Below are 20925 nucleotides of genomic sequence, written 5' to 3'. Positions count from 1 at the left end.
ATGAAATTAACTCCTTCCACAGATCTGCTTAAAAAAGGCTGGAGGCCTGTGTGTTTCGGAATTCCTTTATACGAATGTCATTGGAACAGTTCGCGCAAAGTCAGAGATAAAAACTACTGCCACATATCGAAGCTATGTTTTGTTAGTAAAATCTCTTGAAATAATACAAACCAAGTTTCAGCCAGATCGGTATAGGTATTTCCTTGTGTTTGGCATTCGTTTGAAACGAGGGAGTCGAGTGATTTTCCTTCTCCATCATGACAACGCACCAGCTCACGCCTCAGCAGTTGTAGTCGCAATATTAATGGAAATAGGGTTCCAACTCGTTTCATATCCTCCTTATTCAGAATTACTTACTTCCTCCCTTAAATGAATTATTTGATGCGTAATGGTTTGATGCTCGCTATAAGTAGGTCCGCGATCCTTTCAGAATATTCATACATAAATTATAAATTGCTATAAAAAGGCTTTTGGTACTCTTCCAGAGTAATGCTTAGAGATACATATTTAAAGAATATTTATTTTTTAGATTTTGATCAAGACAAATAAACGATTTGTAATTCCCTTCTTTCGCTTCATTTATTATTCACAATCATCAGTTCCATTTGCAATTTTTGTGAACATCCAAACCATCATCAATCATCATATTTTTGTGTAGATAGGAAGAAGTTGCAGGTTGCAATATAGGTGCACCACCTACTGTGATATTTATTTTATTCGGCATAATTTATGGAATCTATATTTTAAAGAGCTCGTACTATTAGTATCTCTTTACAGCGTTTGGTCCAGTCTATAACTCCTACTCCAAGTTGATGCCTTCACCGTTAATTTGAATCGTGATTGCCACATCGGGTGGAGGCGACGTCTCACGGCTGCCCGCAAGGCTACCACTTTGACTGCTCACCGGTGACCGATAGGGCAACTCATGCAATTGTATGTCCGCTTCGCTGCAGCGCCTTATCGAACGGCGACGCGCTTGCAACATAACACTGTCATGATGATGAGGTAGCTCTACGTTGGTGTCTTGCTGTTGGCGCAGACGCGATTGCGCATAAACAGCATCAGTTAAGTCCACTATAGTAGATTGGGGGCGCAAACTATTTCCGCCGCTACCGGATACACCTGCGTCCAATGCTTCCTCCTCACCATACCCGCACTCCAGTGCACTTTGCAGCTGCATCATTTGGTGGCGCGCTTGATAGCTACTCGAATAACGACCATCGGCGGAACGTGAACGACGTTTCTTCACCGCTTCTGCGCAAACTGATAACAAATTCTGGAAAAAAATGAAAGTTAAATTTAATTTGATATAATTACGCACATACATCTACAGGCATAGACACAAACGCACCTCATCCATGCCGTCGCGCGCCACGCCTCGACGCAGACGACGCAACCCATGCTGTTCGTCCAGTTTGTTGGTCATGGCGGACATCCAGTCCTTGGCATGCGCCAGCGACATAGAGGATTGCGAACGCTCGGGTATACGTGAAGGGAATAGCGATTCGTGTGTGCCTGTGACGCTGCCAGAGTCTAGCACAAAAATGCGCGGAAAATCAATGACAAAGTCACGACTGCGCATGAGATCGTCAAGTGCGCCAACACGTTGGCCAGCGGCGGTGCCTGTTGAGCTGACATTTCCATTAGCAGCAGCTCTAGCGGCGATAGCTTCAGCCGATGGACGATCGGGTTCATACTCCAAAATGCTTTCTTCGCTGCCGAGGAACTGAAGGAAAAAAGAAAATACGTGATAATGTTGGTGTGCTTATGTGACGCTATCGCTATGTAGGGCCCGTTATGGGAAAGTGATAATGTTATGCATGTTTATGTATGTATGTATATACGATGCGGTACCAGCTGGTGGTAGCAGAGGAAGAGGGCGGCCTCCTCTGCGTTGGAAATATCAGGTGGAGAAGGACTTGGCTTCACTTGGTATGTTCAACTGGCGCCGGTTAGCACGAGAAAGAAACGACTGGCGCGCTTTGTTAAATTCAGCTAGAATCGCGTAAGCGGTTATCGTGCCAATTGAGAAAAAGAAGAGAAGCGATTTAATGCGTGGAATTTACCCACTATAACCAGCAGCTCTACGTGTTCTTCGCACAGTTTCATCACTAAGGTTTATTCTACAAATCTCAGCGTGATTCCTATTAATTTCTGAGGCAGAAGTGCGCCCCCATCTCGCTTGATTTTTCTAATAATTACGATCTTAGGATGAGACTTCAGTTGTTCTTCAGGCCTTCCTGATCGCTGTCTTAAGTTTAACGAATTCTTCTGCAAAATGCTGGGGGTGGCTGAAATGCTTCATTTGAGAAATTTATTATCTCTTTTAATGCTTTTACTTCATTTCGCAAATTAAATATTAATTTTCTTTCCGCCAAAGTAGTTTACATTGTCCTTCTACCCATATTTTAAACAACTTCTCGTATTTGATTGCACATGAAGTGAAAACTACCGAAACCATCGAATTTTACTAACAGAATGAATGTTAAATTCTAGCAATAAAGACGCGCTATACAAATTCCGATGCTTTCAAATACTGATGTGATGTGAATTCAAGCCAAGAATGATAGAATACAAGATTGCGCCTTCCGAATTCGCCTTGTCGTAAGAGCCCATGAATAAACAAACAAAAGCAAGGGGAATTACTTGTTTGTGAAGAGGAAGAGCAGGTGTCTTCCGCGTAAAAACGCAAAAAAGCCGCATTTGGAGGTTTTATATTATATATTTTTGAGTTTGCTTTTTCATTAATTTGTTTAGTTTAAGGGGTTACATACGTTCAGAGTTTTCAAAAAATCGAATTTTTTTGGAGATTATTATTCTTTATAGCTTTAGGCGTATTTCTGTGGAAGTCGATTGTAAAAATTGCCCATGGATACGAAGTTATGGTAGAAAATGTAACTGTCCGACGAGAGTTTGATGCGCACCGGTAGCTGTCCTTCATTTGTGGCTAAAAGTTTAAACTCGTTTTTCTCGAAACTACTTTTTCCGGCACGGTCTGAAGTTTTTAATATTTTTCGATGCGGTTTTTTTTAATATTCGAAAGTGTTTTCTCTATAATCTGTCCAGCTGGATTTTTGATATTTTTATTCAAAAAAATTTATGAACATAATTAAAGTGTGTCACTTATGATGTAAAGCGTAAAAACAGTATTTAAAATGCCGTAAATTACAAAATTTTTCGAAATTCAAAAATCCGGCTCGACAGGCTATAACCACAAGTTTTTTCTTTTTACTCTTTACAGATCAGTCAACATTTCAAGGAGAAATGATCGTGGAGCAACTTTTTTTCATTGTACTTTGGGTCACGTGATTTTTTATGTACTTCTTTTCGTAAAGAAAAATTAAAATACATTTTTTATAAAGTTTAAGTACTAATAAACAATTTATAAATTTTTTTTATATTTATTTTTATTGGTAATCCTTCTAAAAACAGTTTTTCTTTTAGCGCATTTTTGGCGCTGCTGGACGTATGTAATCCCTTAAATCCCACAATATTACCAATCCGTTCACAAGATTTTTACAAATATGTTATTTCTTCTCCTTTTGTTTGTTTTGTATTGGAAAGGGGGCTGACGTCAGACTTCACAAAATCGCGAAAAATAAAGCAATTGTTTTGGAAGGCGCCCCCTATGAAATTCAATTCGCCTTGAATTCAGAGCAGTTCTTGTTTGTAGCGGTTCACACTCATAATTTTGTTCTTAGATCTTGAATTATTTCTGTCAAAAGAAAGCTAAATGTTTATGTGTATTAAGAAATGAGTGCTTGAATGTGGACTCGCGATAAGATGATCTTTTTTTTACTTTAATAATATTCAACTTTATTTATCCAAACGCAGATATTCACTTAAACAGCATCGAGCATTTTCAAGCAATCTAGCGAAGCACGAAAATGGGTAATAGAAGACATACATATATGCAAGGTGGCGCAGAATTAATCATACAATTTTGTTTTTGAATAACTTTTTTACTAAATAAATGATTTTGAGTGATGGAAATCTTTATTTTGACCTTTGACTTTTTGCACGCTGCAGCTGTTAAGGGGGGAGCCTCATGTAGAAGCCTCAAACAAACGATTTTTTTTGTTTCGATAATCTGAAAATATAGTCGGCCCTATCATAGAATCCATCGTAGAAAACCTACGTATGCGAATGTCTACTACGAATACGAAAAAATTTGAATCGTGGGTTCCATGTGAACACGAAAAAAGTGCCGCCAAACTCAAATGTCAAATTTTAATATTTCGACAACAGTTCACTTCAATGTTCAGAAGACAATTTGGCAAATAATCAAGTTAGCTGAATTTTCATATTAAAATGGCATGTGCGGTTGTGTTAATGGAGGAAGAGAGAACTAAACGGAGTCTCAAAATTGAGCGAAAAATATTAAGAGATGCCAGCAACCCTCTCGATATGGACGAACCATTGTAAGTGCTTGCCTTTTTGGTAAGGAGTTTACTTAAAGTTTAAAGTTTTTTTACTAAAAAGTTTACTTAAATTCGGTTTAAAATAGGTTTATCCCAAATTACCGGTTAAATAAAGCTACATTTACATACGTTTTGAGTTTCATTAAAGACAGCGCAAGCTCAGCAAGGTCATCGTCCATAACTCCGACTATCCTCTGTGGCACGGTTTCTTGCGGAGGGAGGCTATCAACACGGAGTTGGCAAAGATTTCAACGTGCCAATGGGGCATTCGACATTTAGCTATGTACTAAACGACGTATTGGTGTCACTACAAACACGATTGTGTCCTCAGTGGGTAAATCTCGGCATGAGAGCCAATGAAAAACGGCAAAGCAAGATGGTATTCTATCAAAAATATGGATTTCCTGGCATCATTTTGTGTGTAGACGGAACGCACATACAAATTATTTCCCCCACCAAAGGAAAATTATATCTACTACAACCAGAAGAGCCACTACAGGATCAATGCCATGATTGATTTCTCCTTTATTAGCGCCAACAAAGTGGCCTACTGCTACCGTATTGTTTATTGTACATATACTTCAAAAATTTCTTTTTATTTATAGTTTAGTTAATATGGGGCCGCCGTAGCCGAATGGTTGGTGCGTGACTACCATTCGGAATTGACAGAAAGAACGTCGGTTCGAATCTCGGTGAAACACCAAAATTAAGAAAAACATTTTTCTAATAGCGGTCACCCCTCGGCAGGCAATGGCAAACCTCCGAGTGTATTTCTGCCATGAAAAAGCTCCTCATAAAAAATATCTGCCGTTCGGAGTCGGCTTAAAACTGTAGGTCCCTCCATTTGTGGTGTACGCGCCAATTATATATACAGTAGGTTCTGTTTTTATGCGGTAGATACGTTCCGCAAGAAACAGCATAAAAAAATACAGCATAAAAAAAGCTACTAGTTCTATAGTAAAACTATAGATACGTTTCAAATGCTAAAACCGCATAAATCTGAAATAATATAAGAAAATCGCATAAAAAAGGGCACTAGTCCCATATTATAACTATAGATACGTTCCATAGACCGCATGAATCTGTGATGAGTTTTTGCTTAGCTGGTTTAGAATCTTGTTTATATGTACAATTCCCGATAGGTCGACATGCATTTTGTAATTAAAAAAAAAACCGCACTATTTCAAAACCGCATAAAAAAAAGCCGCATAAAAACAGAACCTACTGTATATAATATGGGACTCACATTTACAGCTTTTTTATTTGTTTCCTTTTAAATACTCTTTTTATTACTTGTTCTAATTTTTGTCCGTTAGTCTAACATCGTCGTAGAAAAATTGTACGAAACTCTAAGATTTGACGTTACGAGTGTATTCGGTGAATGCTAATCTACGAATTTCGAATGTACGTTCGGAGCTATTCGAATTGTATGACTACAATTTCTTAGTTTCTACGAAAAACAGTCTACGACGAATTCTATGATAGGGCTGAGTATCTTAAGAATGTACTGTGAAATTTGCATGCCGAAATTCTCAATATTATAGCTTCTACAGACCATTAACTAGGTAGAGAGCGGTCCGCGCGCTCAAACTTTAAACTCAATTATCTCGAAACGACTTTTTTTACAAATACTCGTGTTGTAACTCAAAAAGTTTTCGACCGATTTGTTTGAAGTTTGGTGAGGCCTTTCTATACATTACCATCGAAAGGATAAACCTAAAATTTCAGATATTTCGCGTTCATAAATTACTTTTTGGGGGTTAAAAATATCAATAAAATAGCCCTAAATTCTGACTTTTTTTTCAAAGGCTTATTTTATAATTAATTTTATACTTGCTTTTTTATTTTATAGGTGCATCCTTTCCGTTAAAATGTTCTAAAAAAAAAACCAACTTCATTTTATTGTTTCAGATCGATGAATTAAGAGTAATAAATAGAGCAGTTTGGGACCTCGCGCCGTAGGCAGCCGACAAGAAATGATCCTGAGCCGCCATTTTGGGAAAACATTTTTTTTTGTACTCTCGAAAGATTAAATAAAGTTGTGTTAAAGCTTCAAAATAGTATATAGTAATTACTTTATCATCTTTAAAAATATGTTTAAAAAATGACCGATTTTGAGGCTGGCTTCTGCATGAAGCTCCCCCCTTAAGTTCACAAGTGTCAAATACGATTGACGTCCGGCGCCACTTGCAGAAAAAAAAATAATAATAAAAATTCCGATAGTGCGATTTACATATTTTGTGACACCTTGGCGCTTGCCCTCTTTTTGGGTGTTTCACCGAACTCTTCCACCTATTTGGGGTGTGCGCTTTGATGGGGGATGAGAAGCTTTTCTTTTCTTGCGTTGATGAGAAATAAAAAATGTCAGCATTATTTAGTAATTTTTCGCTTATATTTTCATGTATTCCATAAATGTAATAGTTTTCTCTTTTAATTCATATTTTTTCGTAACTTTTAATTAGCGTACTTAGTGTATTTGTAAGGAATATACATACATACATATATTGCGGGTATGTACTTTAGTGTTTATAAGTATTTATGTACAAAATTGAAATTAACGCAATTCGTTACAAATGTTTCTATGATACTTTATGTATGTATGCGTGTATGTGCTTTGAGCTACGATTAATACAATATTTTCAAATTAAATGACTAATGAAATCGGTTGGTTGACTTGCATAGGTAACTCAGGCATATATCTACATTAGGGTGTGGCAAAAATTTGTTTCTTTTTCTTGATAATATCCCCAAAATTTGTGCTATGGTAAAAAAAATGAGACACCTATCTTTTTCTTATTTCTTGTTTTATTTGATATTTACCCTTGCCGCCGATTTTTGAAGGCCTAAATTACCATTCAATTCCCATGGAAAATGGATATTATTTAAACTACTATTGTAATTTCCCATCAATTCAATCAATGTCCAAAAAGTGATCCCCAATGCTTTATTTAAAACAAAAAAAAACTAAAACTTCATCTATTTCTTTAGCGACCTTAAAAAGCCTAAAATTTTCTATGTAATATCAAAAAAATTTATTAAATATCAACCACAAAATATTTAAACAATTTAAAGAGAATATGTTAGCTTCTTATTAAAAGTTTCTTAGGCCAAAAATAAAAAAACAAGCTATGCAAATGTTTCTTTTTCTTTAATTTGTAAAATTGTGTACAATTTTTGGGGGCTTTTGGACAGCTATAAAAAATAGTTGAAAAGTAAAAGAAAAACATTACTAAGTTGCAGTCAAGAAGAATCTAAGGTAACGGGTCTTTCACTATCTGCGTGTGTGCCCAAGTCTGGGTAATCTACGAAACATACAATGCTGGGAGAATTCTCGATGGTTAACTAAAAGGTGGTTACATTTCAAGGGCCGATATTGAATGTGAACCACACCTAAACGTCAAGTTTTTTTCTGCATTTCATTTCACATTTTTCAATTTCAGACAAACTCAATTTGCACCATGGAAAGACACACAATCACGCAACGCGTTAAAGTTATTCAGGTTTATTATGAAAACGGGCGTTCAAATCCAAATGCATATCGCGCACTTCGAGAAGAAAATCATCTTCAGTGATGAGGCACATTTTCACCTCAGTGGATTCGTCAATAAGCAGACTTGCCTCGCCGCATTTGGGCGAATGATAATCCAAGAGTGATTGGCGAAAAACCAATGCATCCACAAAGAGTGACGGTTTGGTCAAAAATGAGGCTGGTCAGGCCATTACTGTGAAAAGTGTTCGCTATCGTGAGATGATAACGAACTTTTTATGGCCCGAATTGGAAGATATGGATGTGGACGATATGTGGTTTCAACAGGACGGAGCCACTTGTCACACAGCTAACGAAACAATGGCTCTTTTGCGCGCAAAATTTGATGGCCGAATAATCTCACGTCGCGGCGATGTCAATTGGCCGCCAAGATCATATGATTTGACACCGTTGGACTTCTTTATTTGAGGTTATTTGAAAGAAAAGGTGTACGTCGATAAGCCAGCAACAATTCCAGAGCTAAAGGATGAGATAATTCGGCACATTAACGGCATAGAACTTCAATTATGCCTCAGCATCATCGATAATGTGGACCGTCGGATGGGGGTGTGCCGCCGAGGCCGCGGCGGCCATTTGGCCGATATTTTGTTCCACGGGTAATTGAGCCATATCAATATTATCATAATAAAGAGAAATGACAATAATTTCCTAAAAAAAATGTATTTTATTCAAAATCAACACCGGCCCTTAAAACTTAACCACCCTATATTAAATTAAAAAAATATTACAAGTATCATAGTTGTCTAAAATGGTTGGTCATAGCATCAAGAAAAAAACTGTTTTTAGGCCATCCTAATATAAATTCATACATAAATATCTAAATATGAAAAAAAAAATATTAATATCTTACATGGAAAAATATGCAAACATATGCATATAAAACTGTAAATGTATGTATGTAAGTATGCGTGGTATTAAAGTTAGATATTATTATAGTGCTTATACATATTTATATAAGTACATTAGGGAACTAAGCCAGGCATCGGTAAGGTAAATGTATTTAGAATTTTTGTTCGTTTATTTTAATTTTATTTTTTATTATTTTTTTAATTTTTTTTATTTGTAATGTATTTTTATTTTTTTTTTTAATTTTTTTTTTGTTGTTAATTTTGCAATTTCATTTAAGATTCATTCTTGTTCCATATCGTATGGCTCTTAAAAAATATTATTTGTATGCTTACTAATTTGTGTGAAAAGACGCTTTTTAAGGGCGTAGTCTGGTCAAATACTCATTTTTTATAGATATTTTTTATAGAATTTTTTTTTTAAGCCGATCGTTTTGATTTTATTGTATATTATGACTGACATGAAATGTGGATTGTGTACTTTATAGGTAATAAAAGCCATTAAAACACTGTATACTTTTCTATTTTGAAATATGTGGCTTTAACTGCAGTTGTCCTTTTGGCACATTATGTAAAAATCTAAAATTATTAGATTGAGTTCAATTTAGTGTGAATTATTAAAAACGAAAAAAAAATCAAATAGTTTATGTACTGAACTGTTTCGAAGAAGTTAAAGAGAAATAAGCATTTAGAAAATTTCACTATCATTCTAAGATGTTATTATTTAAGAAGAAAAATCAGCAAAAAATTTTAGGAAATTGCTAGATTCCCAGTTTTTCTAGCGAAAAAAGATGTTTCAAAATTGAAAAAAGCAAAATTCGCACTTCACTTTTTATCATTAACATTTCTACTATTGTCACCCATCTCCGCTATGCCTGAAGTACATGAAATCGATCCACAGGCGCTACCACGGAAATCGGCGAGTTACAGACTCATACTTGAATAAATACGAAAAAACCTCATTTATTTATGGAGTTACCACAATAAAACCATGTTTAATGCTGGCTCATAACCTTTTTTAGCAATAAAACAAATTTTTAAAAATTATTGTAGAGGAAAAAATTGCCAAGAATTAAAAACCATAAAAAGTAAAAACAAAAAAATTAAAACAAACTTAATTGAAGGTAATTTGATTTGATAATTTGCGAAATATTAAAAACAAACAAAAACACAAAAAAAAGAAAGAAAGAAGAAGAAAAAAGAAAAGAAAAATAATAATTAAGGTGTGCTTCCCAAGGCGCAATCATTTTAAGGACTTAGAATGAAAGACCATTGGTTGATGGTCGGTATCATTACAGGACACAACCCATAGGGTCAGCATATGAATCATTGAGGACCCAATGTGCCTGTCATGCTTGTTTTAGGAGCCAACAAATCTCCTGGTGCTCCTTGGCTCGACCTTTTCAAATTTCAAATTTCAATCATTAAAGGTGGTGGCACTAGACAAACAACAACGTTCTGTACGTTTGATTGTCAAAGCAAAGTATTGGAAACTACACAAAAAGTAATGAGTTCGCCAGGTTTCATTCTGAGCTGACAGCCACATGGACACGGGGAAAGAACAAAAAAAAAAATCAGCTGATTTACCAACAACACCTTTAGTAGATTCGCCTTGGTGCTTACCTAACCCTTTTTTACTGAAACAAAAATTTTTGTTATCATTTAAATTATCAAATTAAAGTTTTCGACAAAGCAGACACAAGACTCGAAAAATCGTATGTAAGTCTGTAAGAATTTCGTAATACAACAATAATTTGAATAGTGACGTTTGCTAAATTCAACACACTCGGTCTAGTAATGTACGAGTATAGAAATTTGTATGGATATAGAACCGAAATTTCAAAAAACTATATATTTATCCTTTTCCTATTTATTTACTTTGCATATTGGAGAAAACAAACCCTCAATGAGAAGAGCATAAAAACATACTTTTTATTTAATTTTTTTTTTACTTCTTCTTTCTGATTTTCTTATAAATTTTTCCAAAACAGACAAACATTTGAAGGTGGAAAACCTGTAACACTTAAGCTGAAGCAAAAGATGCAGAAAATCGTGGCCACCCCATTGGGTTACTGCTGAAATTCTTAAGGGGGAAACAGGTTTAGGAGGCCAACATTTTGGTGTTTTTCGAGAATTTTTTGAACAAAGAAGGAATAATCAGAAATTTTTTAAGTTTAGAAAATATTTTATTTTTATTTTTAGGTACACTTTAAAATTTTTTTGAAGCTATTTCCGCGGGAGATAGTGGCGTTAGAGCGTGCTGTCCATAGACGATCGCCATCCGAGTGTCTTGTTGGTGGGAATTTCTGAAGTTGCAATTTTTCTCTGAAATCAACGATTTATGCAATAAAAAAATCGATTTTTTTATCGATCTAAACCGGTTTTCCCCCTTAATAATCAATCATATTTGACTCTTGTGAACTAGACAGCCAAAGTATATAAACAGACAAGAAATGGCGGGCGTAATGGTTAAAATAAAGATTTCCATTACTCAAAATCACATTTTTATTTAGTAAAAAAATATTCAAAAACAAAGTTGGATACTAATTTTGCGCCCTCTTGTATCAATAAAATACTAACACCATGAAGGAAACAAATTATAAAAAATCAATGGTAGTTTTAGCAATTTTAAACTAACAGTATATTATAAAACACTTTGTGAGCTATAAAACTGCATGCCAAAAATCTTTCTAGAAATTATAATAAATATAAAATGATATAAAAACCTTGAAGTTGGCATGAAAATTTTGTGGAATTTTTCTAATTTTTGTATGCAATTTGAAAATTTATTTTATATACATAGCTTTTATTAGGCAATGAGCTAAACGTTTATACAAAAATTCAAAGAAAGAAAAGAAAAAATTAAAAACCTTGAAGTTGGCATGAAAATTTTGTGAAATTTTTTTAAATTGTGGATGTAATTTGAAAATTTATTTTATATCGGTTTTATTAGGCAATGAGCTAAACGTTTCTACAAAAATTCACAAAAAGAAAATAAAAAATTAAAAATATTCTTAAGGGGGCCTCTTATCAGTCGGCTTCAAAAAATTGATTTTTTTTACTGCAATCGATAGACATATTATAGGAGAATACGCCCTCAAAATTTTATAGCGCAATTCAAAGTGATTTCGGAGTTACAGGCCTGTGTACCGTGCCTCGTGTGAGTATTCTGTCTACCTTCTGGAAACTTTGAAACATGTTTTCTCAAAACCATGTTTTTGAAAATGGCGTGTAAGATTTAAAAAAAAAGTTATCGTTTCAAACCGATAATCTATATAAAGATAATTTAAATGCGCAACTAATTAACTAATAAAATACAAAAAAAAATTCATTTTTTAATGTTATTTAACACTTTTTTTGAAAAAAAATCACTTTTTTTCAATAATTAATTGTGTTTGTTCCTATTTTTATACAAGAGTAGTCTATTATATGCGGAAAAGCCTTCTGAATAAGAGAATATTTTTCTTTTGTGTTTCAGGTGAAAACTACGACCGCAATCTTTCACGCCGTTTTACTAGCGCGCAACAAGAAGCTGTGCGAGATCCCTCATATGTCCGCCATTTTGTTTTTTTTATTTATGTTAAAAAATTGTTTATTACTCTTCAATCATGCCTTCAAATAAATGCAAAAGATTATTCCTATGTGTCGCTTTTTTCGCCTCGAAAAAAAATTGAGAAAAAACACCTTTTTTTGAAGCCACTGATAAGAGGCCCCCCTTAACTGGTGAAATAAGTTGATGAGCTGTCGTTTTGTCGCAAGATGTAAGAGGGATCTACTATTCACTTTTGCGCTAATAGTAAACAAATCTATTTAAATATAATTTCTATTTTCAGTTTTCACAATAAGCAGAATCGGATTGCTTGGACAATCAAATAACTAAAAGCAACCACCAAATGCGTGCAATTGTTGATTTTGTTCCAGCTACCACCTATTCGATATGCCTTGGTGGCTCGTGTGCGTGAAGATGTTGCTAGCAGCATGTTCTTTCTCACAGCAGTGGTACGTAAAATTGTTGCATAAAATAATGTTGAAAAGAGAGACTATGTCGCTCAACAATGAGATCTGCAATATGTACATATCTATCAAGTTTTAGAACCATGCTTTTCTGATGTTGCAAAATAATGTTGCTAGCGACATGTTCTTTCTCACAGGAGTGGTACGTAAAATTGTTGCATAAAATAATGTTGAAAAGAGAGAATATGTCGCTCAACAATGAGATCTGCAATATGTACATATCTACCAAGTTTTAGAACCATGCGTTTCTGATGTTGCAAGAGAATGTTGCTAGCAACATTTTTTCTTAATGCAAGTACGGAACATTTTCTAATGTTTCTTCACACGTGATCTAGCAAATTTCCTGCTGCAAATAAAATTTAGCAGAAAATAAACAGCTATATGCATGAAATTTAGCAACCAAGGTGTAGAAACAAATAATTAATATACAAATAAAAATGCACCGTGAAAGAATTTTTTTATGTATAAATTAAGTTCCATATATTAGATATGCATATGTGCCTAGTGTATTGAATGATTGTAAGCAAAATATTACATTTTAAGCGCATGTCTTTATTATACAATAATTTTTTATTTCTTTTAGTTTTTTTTCTTCATATTTTTACTTTTTTAATTTACTACCCTACTAAGCACCGCTCGTGAACATCGCTCACTCCACTACACAAAAAAATGCTCAGTACATAAGAAAGGCATAGTTAGTACATAATAAATCATAAAAAAATATCTTTACGATTTTTTTTTTTTAATTCTATGTATGTATGTATGTATGTATTTAGTTGTTTATGCATATGTATGTAGGTATGTACACATATTTAGTTAACTATTTTTGTATAGTACATTTGAAGGAAGGTTTTCAAATCTGCATTTTAGGTATTATTCTGCACATATTTCGCTGGCTTATTCGCTAATATTTTATTAATTTTATTTTAACTGTAGTTTAAGTAACACATATTTGCTGTTCTAAATTACTTCACATACGATTTCTTTATTCACTTAATAAATGACTAGTCAATAGTCATTATGACTTTAGCGTTTGTGTGTATCTCGGAACACTCAATTGCTCGCTTAGCGCTCTACTACTAATGTTTAACTGTACTTTTGTATGCTTAAACAATTAAATAACTATATATTTTATTTGTAGGTTCGCATAAGTATGTTTGTATGTGTGTATATTAATTTTAAATACTACTGTCTGAGGAAGACATTTGCAGATTTTTAGTGGAGTTTTTCCTATTTTTACAACATACGCTTTCAAATATACAAACAAACAAAAACAAAAACAAATATGTATTCACTTGATTTAGTAAGCAGGCAACTGCCAAAATTGTTATTGGATTACAAAGAAAGATTAAAAATTCGTTAAGCACTAATATTTTACAAATTTTAAGGGGCTTACATAGAAGATCGATTTCTTTTTCTTCCAAAGGTATCACTTCCGTTTATTTTATTGAAAACTGTTGGAATAATGAATGAACTGCCGTAATAATTCCGAAGAGCCTCCAGCGACAGTCGTATTTTCACAAACCAGGTAGCCACAAAGTATGCACTCTGCTCAGCATGCGCAGAGACCACCTTGGCTCCTTGGCTCCATAAGACGTACTTAGCTTTTTTCGGGGGTCGGGTAGATTTAAAGATAATGAAGGTAGTAGCCCGGTGTTCAAAAAATCGAGTTTTTGTTTTACATTTTTCGGAAGAAAAACATCTTAAAACTATGCTATACAAATTTCAGACAGAAATTTTAATTATTTTTAAAGTTATAGCTAAAATAAGAGAGCGCGTCGTAGTGTGTATGAAAGCGTGTGACACGCCAGCAGCAGCTGCTCTGACCGTCCCCTCTTTCTGTTGTCGAAACTTTAAACGCGTTTTTCTCAAAACCATGTTTTCGAAATTTCGGGGAATCACTAACTCAAAACTATTCAACCAATTTGGCTAAATATTTAATTTAACTAGACACACATATCTAGATCCTGGACCTTTAACCATTTAATTTTTTAATAATAAACTATTTAATTTAAACAATTTATGAAGAAAAAAAATTACATTTTGAGAACTTTTTTCACAAGTCCGCCATTTTGTTTTTGTTTTTTTATTTTTATGTATATTTTAGGTTCGGGACCTAAAATAAAGTCTACAGAATAATAATCGCTTTGAATTTTTTATTTCAGGTGACTTTGGAAGGCTGTGTGTTTCCCCGAACGAACTCATCTTTTTTTTAAGGACTCCACTTTGACGTCAAAAATTTTAAACAAATTAATATAAAATTAATTAAAAAAAAAAAATTTTATATACTTCAAAACACCAATAAAAACATGTAAAAACTTTAAAACGATTGCATTTTATTTTCTTTTTAAAAAAGATTCATGAAAAAACGTCAAAATTTTGGTCGTTATACCGGACTACTACCTTAAAAAGGGAACCCGAGTGTAATACAATGGCCTTAATATTGTCTGCGTGCTGTACTTGCTAGTTGTCCCGACAACAAAAAAATGTCTCAGACTTTCACAGCAATTTTTCAATATTTAAAAAAAAATATTTTAAAGAAGTATGTAGTATATATAGCCCATGAACCAAATATAGCACCTCAAGATTTTTATTTTTTTCTAACCATAACCCATATAAATCCAAACTATAAACTTCATAAAAAAATTGGAAAAATTTAACAAATTTTCATCAAAATTTCAAACCTTTTAATCTGAATTAAAAAAAAAATTATAACGCTTTGGCCAGCTTGGACGATTTTTCTTTTTCTTAATGTTCACTATATTTTTTTCTTATAAAAATATAACTCATTGTCTAACGAAAACCATATTAAGCCCACAGGTGTTACAAGTGAAAGGATTGCGCTATCGAGAGATGATTAACGATTTTTGGGCCGGAATTGGATGGTATTCATTTGGACAACGTTTATTTTCAACAAGACGGCGCTACGTGCCACACAAGCAACGAAACCATTGATCTTTTACGGGAAAAGTTTCCGGACCGTGTTATCTCTCGAACTATCTTGTATACTCAGAAATCCAGTATTTCCATAAATTAAGCTAGATTAAGAAATTTTAACGTACAAGACATGATGCAAGACATGTGATCGAACTGTCTTGTATACTTGAAAGAATCCTTTTTCTGTTTCTTTAGCAAAAATTTGCAATTTTAACGTACAAGACATGATGCAAGATATGTCTTCGAACTGTCTTTGATACTCAGAAATTAATTTTTTCTACAAATTAAGCTAAATTATGAAATTTTAACATACAAGACATGATGCAAGACATGTCTTCGAGCTGTCTCCCAATTGGCCACCGAGATCTTGTGATTTAACACCTTGTGACTTTTTTCTTTGGGGCCACCTGAAAGAGAAAGTCTACACTAACAGCCCAGGGTAGGTTCAAGACCTCAAAGATGTAATTCGTGAGGCTATCGAGGACATAGGGCAGCCACTTGGCAATTCGGTTATGGAACATTTTTATGTAAAGGATATTGTCATGTAAGCGTGGTCGTGGTGGTCACTTGCCTGATGCTATTTTCCACTATTTACGGCATATCTTCGTCTTTATAATAAAATAAACAACCGATCATGTATATTAAAAACTAGCATTTTTCTTTGAATATCAAAATAACAACTCTTATTAAAAACCCCTTATAAAAAATTTACAAATTTTCATCAAAATTGTAAATTTTCTAATCAGCATTAAAAAAAAAATTGGGTACGCAGTTTTATAGCTCATTAAATTTAAGTAGAACAAAGAGCAAAAAGAGCAAATTTGAAATTGATAGAAAATCTAATTCTTTTTTTTTATTATAATTTTTTTTTTCTTCACGGTGTTACCCATTTTCTCGTACATCAAATCAACAATTTTTTGAATTATTTAAACTACTTAGTTAAACTAACTAAAATTGTAATAAAAATTTACCGAATTTTCATAAATTTTGCACAATGTTTGAAACTTCAATTAATGTGCTCTTTATTATAGAATGAACTATATTTTTATAAAAAAAAAATTAATTAAAAAAATAAATAGTCGAAATACGTCAAAGTCGATGAATTGCTATAGTTTTTGCGGGCTATACGTAACATTAGGTTAGGTTTTTGTGGCAGTCTGCTTAAGGTAGCCAATTAACTTAGACCTATGCGTAAAATTACTTCGGTAGCAATTTTTTTGTTCCTCAAAGTAGTTGTCAGATTTCTTCAATAATCGGCGATATCTGTAGTGTGGTTTACTAGTCCAATCGGACGATCCATATTGACTTTGATGCGATATGCAAAATAGGCATTTGGCGTTATGTACTCTTTGTCAAGTGTTCAGAGGATTCAGGATTATAGTTATTGCTTATGGGGAGCTGCATGTCAGCTGTTTTTCGCTAGTGGGCTTTCTTGAGAAGACTTTATCTTTTTAGCCTGAAACCGGGAAGCGTGGAACAGAATCTTATGCCGGGAGGTTATTCAAGGCGAGCAAAATTTTGAACCATTACACAATTTAGTTGCGGAAACTATACTAATAAGGCCCAAACCCTACCAGGTGGTGGTATAGCACACCATGAATGAAGAGTTCAGAAGAGAAGCAAACAGTCCATGACAAATACTGGCATCGCATTATACTATGTACAGGTACACGCCAAGGGGAAATCCTTGCTGGTCTCTAAAGTTTTAAAAACCTTTTAAATTCCTCACAGAATAATTTGAGAAAACTCGAAGGCTTCGTAAAGCGTGAATGCAGACTGGGAAGAGATCTGCACCGGCTCGCTTTTTCAACTCACTCCAGAGACACAAATTTAGCTGCTGTTTGCATGCAATATCTTTTTGGAAATTAAGACGGCAACACCAGGCACCAGTATAGCCAAAGGAAGAGCAGAGTTTGTAAGAGCAATGGGACTGCAGCAAGTATTGTGAAATAGTGGAGGGTATAATTTGCATTCAGGTCGAATGGCAATTGAAAAAAGAGTTAGATGAGAAGGAGCAAATTGGGACATTTTCAATCGTGATTTCGAAATTCTTGAAATTAGGAATCTTGTAATCATCCATCGAATGAGCCTTGAATTACAATTGTAAATAGTAATCATAATTTCGAAAATATGCAAATCACAATTACGGTAATTGTAGTCCCAAAGCCCACGATAAACGATTCCAATTATATTAGTATTAAATTTTTCTCCTTGGTTTATCCATAGATCCGAACTCGAGCGCAACCTATATATTGACTCGGTAGCCGACACAATAAAAAAAGGCAATTAGTGTGCAAAGCACACTATGAAAGTTTAAAAAATCACGTGAATACGTAGGCTGCTATTCTTCTTAATCGCGCCTAATTGGAGAAGAAGATTGAAATCCAAAGTCTCCAAAGACTAAACAGAATCACTCCTTAAGTATTGTATGCAACTTATATTATAAATTCAAAACAAATTGCTCGTTCGTTAAAAATATTTTTTCTTAACTAGCCGCAATGTAAACTTCAAATAAAAATTTTCTTCATTCAATTTTCTTAAGCAACCTTAACCGCAGCAACTCAAGTTTGCCATCAAATATTTGATTATCAGAAATTGTTTGCTGCAAAGGTAGAGGCTGCTCGTTTCGCTGTAGTTCAAGGCAATTAAGAAGTGGTCCAAAAATTTTTGGAAATGCTAGAATTACAAACTCAACCGTGAAAGTACTCAAAGGCAGGAAGATTTTTCTCTTTTCGTGGCGTGGACAACAAAAAAAGGGTTGATAGTTTTGTAGCCAATTGGGGCCTGGTTACAAGCGCTCGCTAATTGCGTTATGGTCAGTTAGGTTCTCATACTTCCAAAGTATTTTTTTCTTTGAACAAGAAATTAATTAGTTTGTAGTGGATGAACATTGAAGTAAATGGAAGGCTTTACATTTTTCTAAATTTTAATGCTTCCTTAAATTTGTGTAAAAACTTCAAGCAAATTAGAGGAAAACTTGCGGAGATATGGAACTTTAAGTGAAAGAATTTAGTAAGGGCTGAGGCTTTAGGCTCATTTGACTGATTTTTTCCAAAAGCCGATTTTTATCATTTTTTTTATTTTTCTAAATTTTAACGCTTCCTTAATTTTGAAAAAATTTAGTAAGAGCAATTTGGAACTAGAGAGACTTTAGGCTCATTTGACTGATTCACAAGCCAAAAGCCTTTACAAGCCTAGTCGATATTTGCACGGTTTTGGCCACATTAAAAAAGCACGAGCACAACACCGTAATGGGAAAGTGCAGTCGATATCCCCAAATGACTGCTCTCGAATTGGTGTGCTAATGGGTGATTTTTTAGCTATTATCTTTTTAAACAGTTGGTTTAAACAGCTGACGCACGTTTCGTGTTTTGTTGCGCTGTCAAACATCTTCAGTTTGGTCTATAATTTAACCATGAATCGTCTGAAAAACGACCAACGCTTGCAAATCATTGAATTTTATTATAAAAACGCGTGTTCTGTTAAGAAAGTTTAAGATCCACTTCTTTATCGAAAAATTGTGTTCAGCGACGACGCTCATTTTTAGATCAATGGGTACGTAAATAAGCAGAATTGTCGATTTTGGAGTGAAGATCAGCCAGAAGAATTGCAAGAGCTACCAATGTATCCAGAAAAGGTCACAGTTTGGTGCGGTTTGTGGGCTGGAGGTATCATTGGACCGTACTTCTTCAAAGATGCTGCGAATCGTAACGTAACTGTGAATGGTGAGCGCTACCGTGAAATGATATCCAACTTTTTTTTGCCCAAAATGCAAGAGCTTGACTTGCATGACATGTGGTTTCAGCAAGACGGTGTTACATGCCACACAGCAGGCGTAACAATGGACTTGTTGAGAGGCGAGTTCGGTGAACATTTTATTTCACGCTCGGGACCTGTCAATTGGCCATGTCTATTCAGACAAACCTCCTTCAATTAACGCATTGGAAGACAACATTAAAGCATTTATATGTGAGATACCGGCCGAAAGATTGGAAAGAGTATGCCAAAATTGGACTAAGCGGATGGACCATTTGAAGCGCAGTCACGGTCAACATTTGCATGAAATAATCTTCAAACATTAAATTATATGGACTGTACTATCGACTTAAATAAAAATTTCATGCATTTTTCTGAATTTTACGTGTGTTTTTTTTTGAAAAACTTTCCTATAGCTCTTAAAAATTAACATTTTAGAAGACAAGTAAAAACATAAAAAAACAGATGCAAGGATATATCCAATATAGAAAAGTCAGTTGTATTATTGCCAGTTGCCTGGTTGCCTGGTTGCCAGTTCACGCTAGATGAAGCATGTGCGAGTAGATTCTCAAATTCACTGGATAATGGATGAATGCTAAGGGGTGTAAAAGGCCTACAACACACGGGAATTCAATTTCTGCTTCAACAGGCTACTTCATTTTCTTCACGGTGCGCTATTTTTATAACGCTTTCTGGCCGATAGTCACTCGTTCGCATACTAATTGAATGGCATTCACATTCAAGTGTCAGAAATATTCTTAATCGACCTGCAAATGTCTGCCCAAATACCAATATGCATAACCCATACATTTATACATTCGTTAAAGTTATCGTTTAGTCTTAAAAAGTCTTAAAATGTTTTTTTCTCGTCTGTACACTTAAATATAAATTACGTTCCTTAAAACCTACTTTTTAATATAGCTTTTAGCGTTTATCGTTTATCGTTTAACATTTAGCACTTAACTTAGCAGACAATAACAAAAAAAAAAAAAAACAAAAAACTAGCAATAAAAATCTAAAATCTATAAAATAAAAATTAAAGGAAAACAAACTAAATGTTGCACAGCAAAAATTATTTACAGTGATGTGTGTAGCATCGAAATGTATGCGTGTATGTGTGTATGTGTGCATGTGTGTTTTGATGAGTTGCATTGCCGCGCAGCACCAGACAAACGACGAAAGTTCCAATATTCAACGCTTTCCAACAATCACTTGGCTCCTGCTGCACCGCTATTTGGCGTTTGATGTTGTTTTTGTTGTTGTGATCATGCCTCACTGGCTGTGCGCAGTTAAACGTCAGTCACTTGGTGACTAGCGGTGGATACTTGCAGCACCAATGGCGCAGAATTGCGGCGCACAATATTCGCACCAGTCGCCGTATTGTTGTTGCCGCTGCGCGTATGCC

At 34.4% G+C, this 20925-nt stretch overlaps 1 protein-coding gene across 4 annotated transcripts in view; it reads right to left on the bottom strand.

Moving 5' to 3' along the window:
• Positions 1-493: 493 nt before the first annotated feature.
• LOC129243880 (E3 ubiquitin-protein ligase goliath) overlaps positions 494-20925 on the bottom strand; it is a 236105-nt gene continuing 215673 nt past the window's right edge. For all 4 annotated transcript variants that reach the window (XM_054881287.1, XM_054881288.1, XM_054881289.1 and 1 more), the window contains 2 exons: positions 1352-1726; positions 494-1276 (listed from right to left, as the gene is read on the bottom strand). In XM_054881287.1, the coding sequence (XP_054737262.1) occupies positions 800-1276; positions 1352-1726 (852 nt within the window). In that variant the 3' untranslated portion in view covers positions 494-799. The remainder of the gene's footprint in view (positions 1277-1351; positions 1727-20925) is intronic.

Source organism: Anastrepha obliqua, chromosome 4 (assembly GCF_027943255.1).
Source record: "Anastrepha obliqua isolate idAnaObli1 chromosome 4, idAnaObli1_1.0, whole genome shotgun sequence".
NCBI lineage: Eukaryota > Metazoa > Arthropoda > Insecta > Diptera > Tephritidae > Anastrepha > Anastrepha obliqua.
Note: the sequence above shows the minus strand (reverse complement) of the source record. Positions and strands in the feature narration are given on the sequence as shown.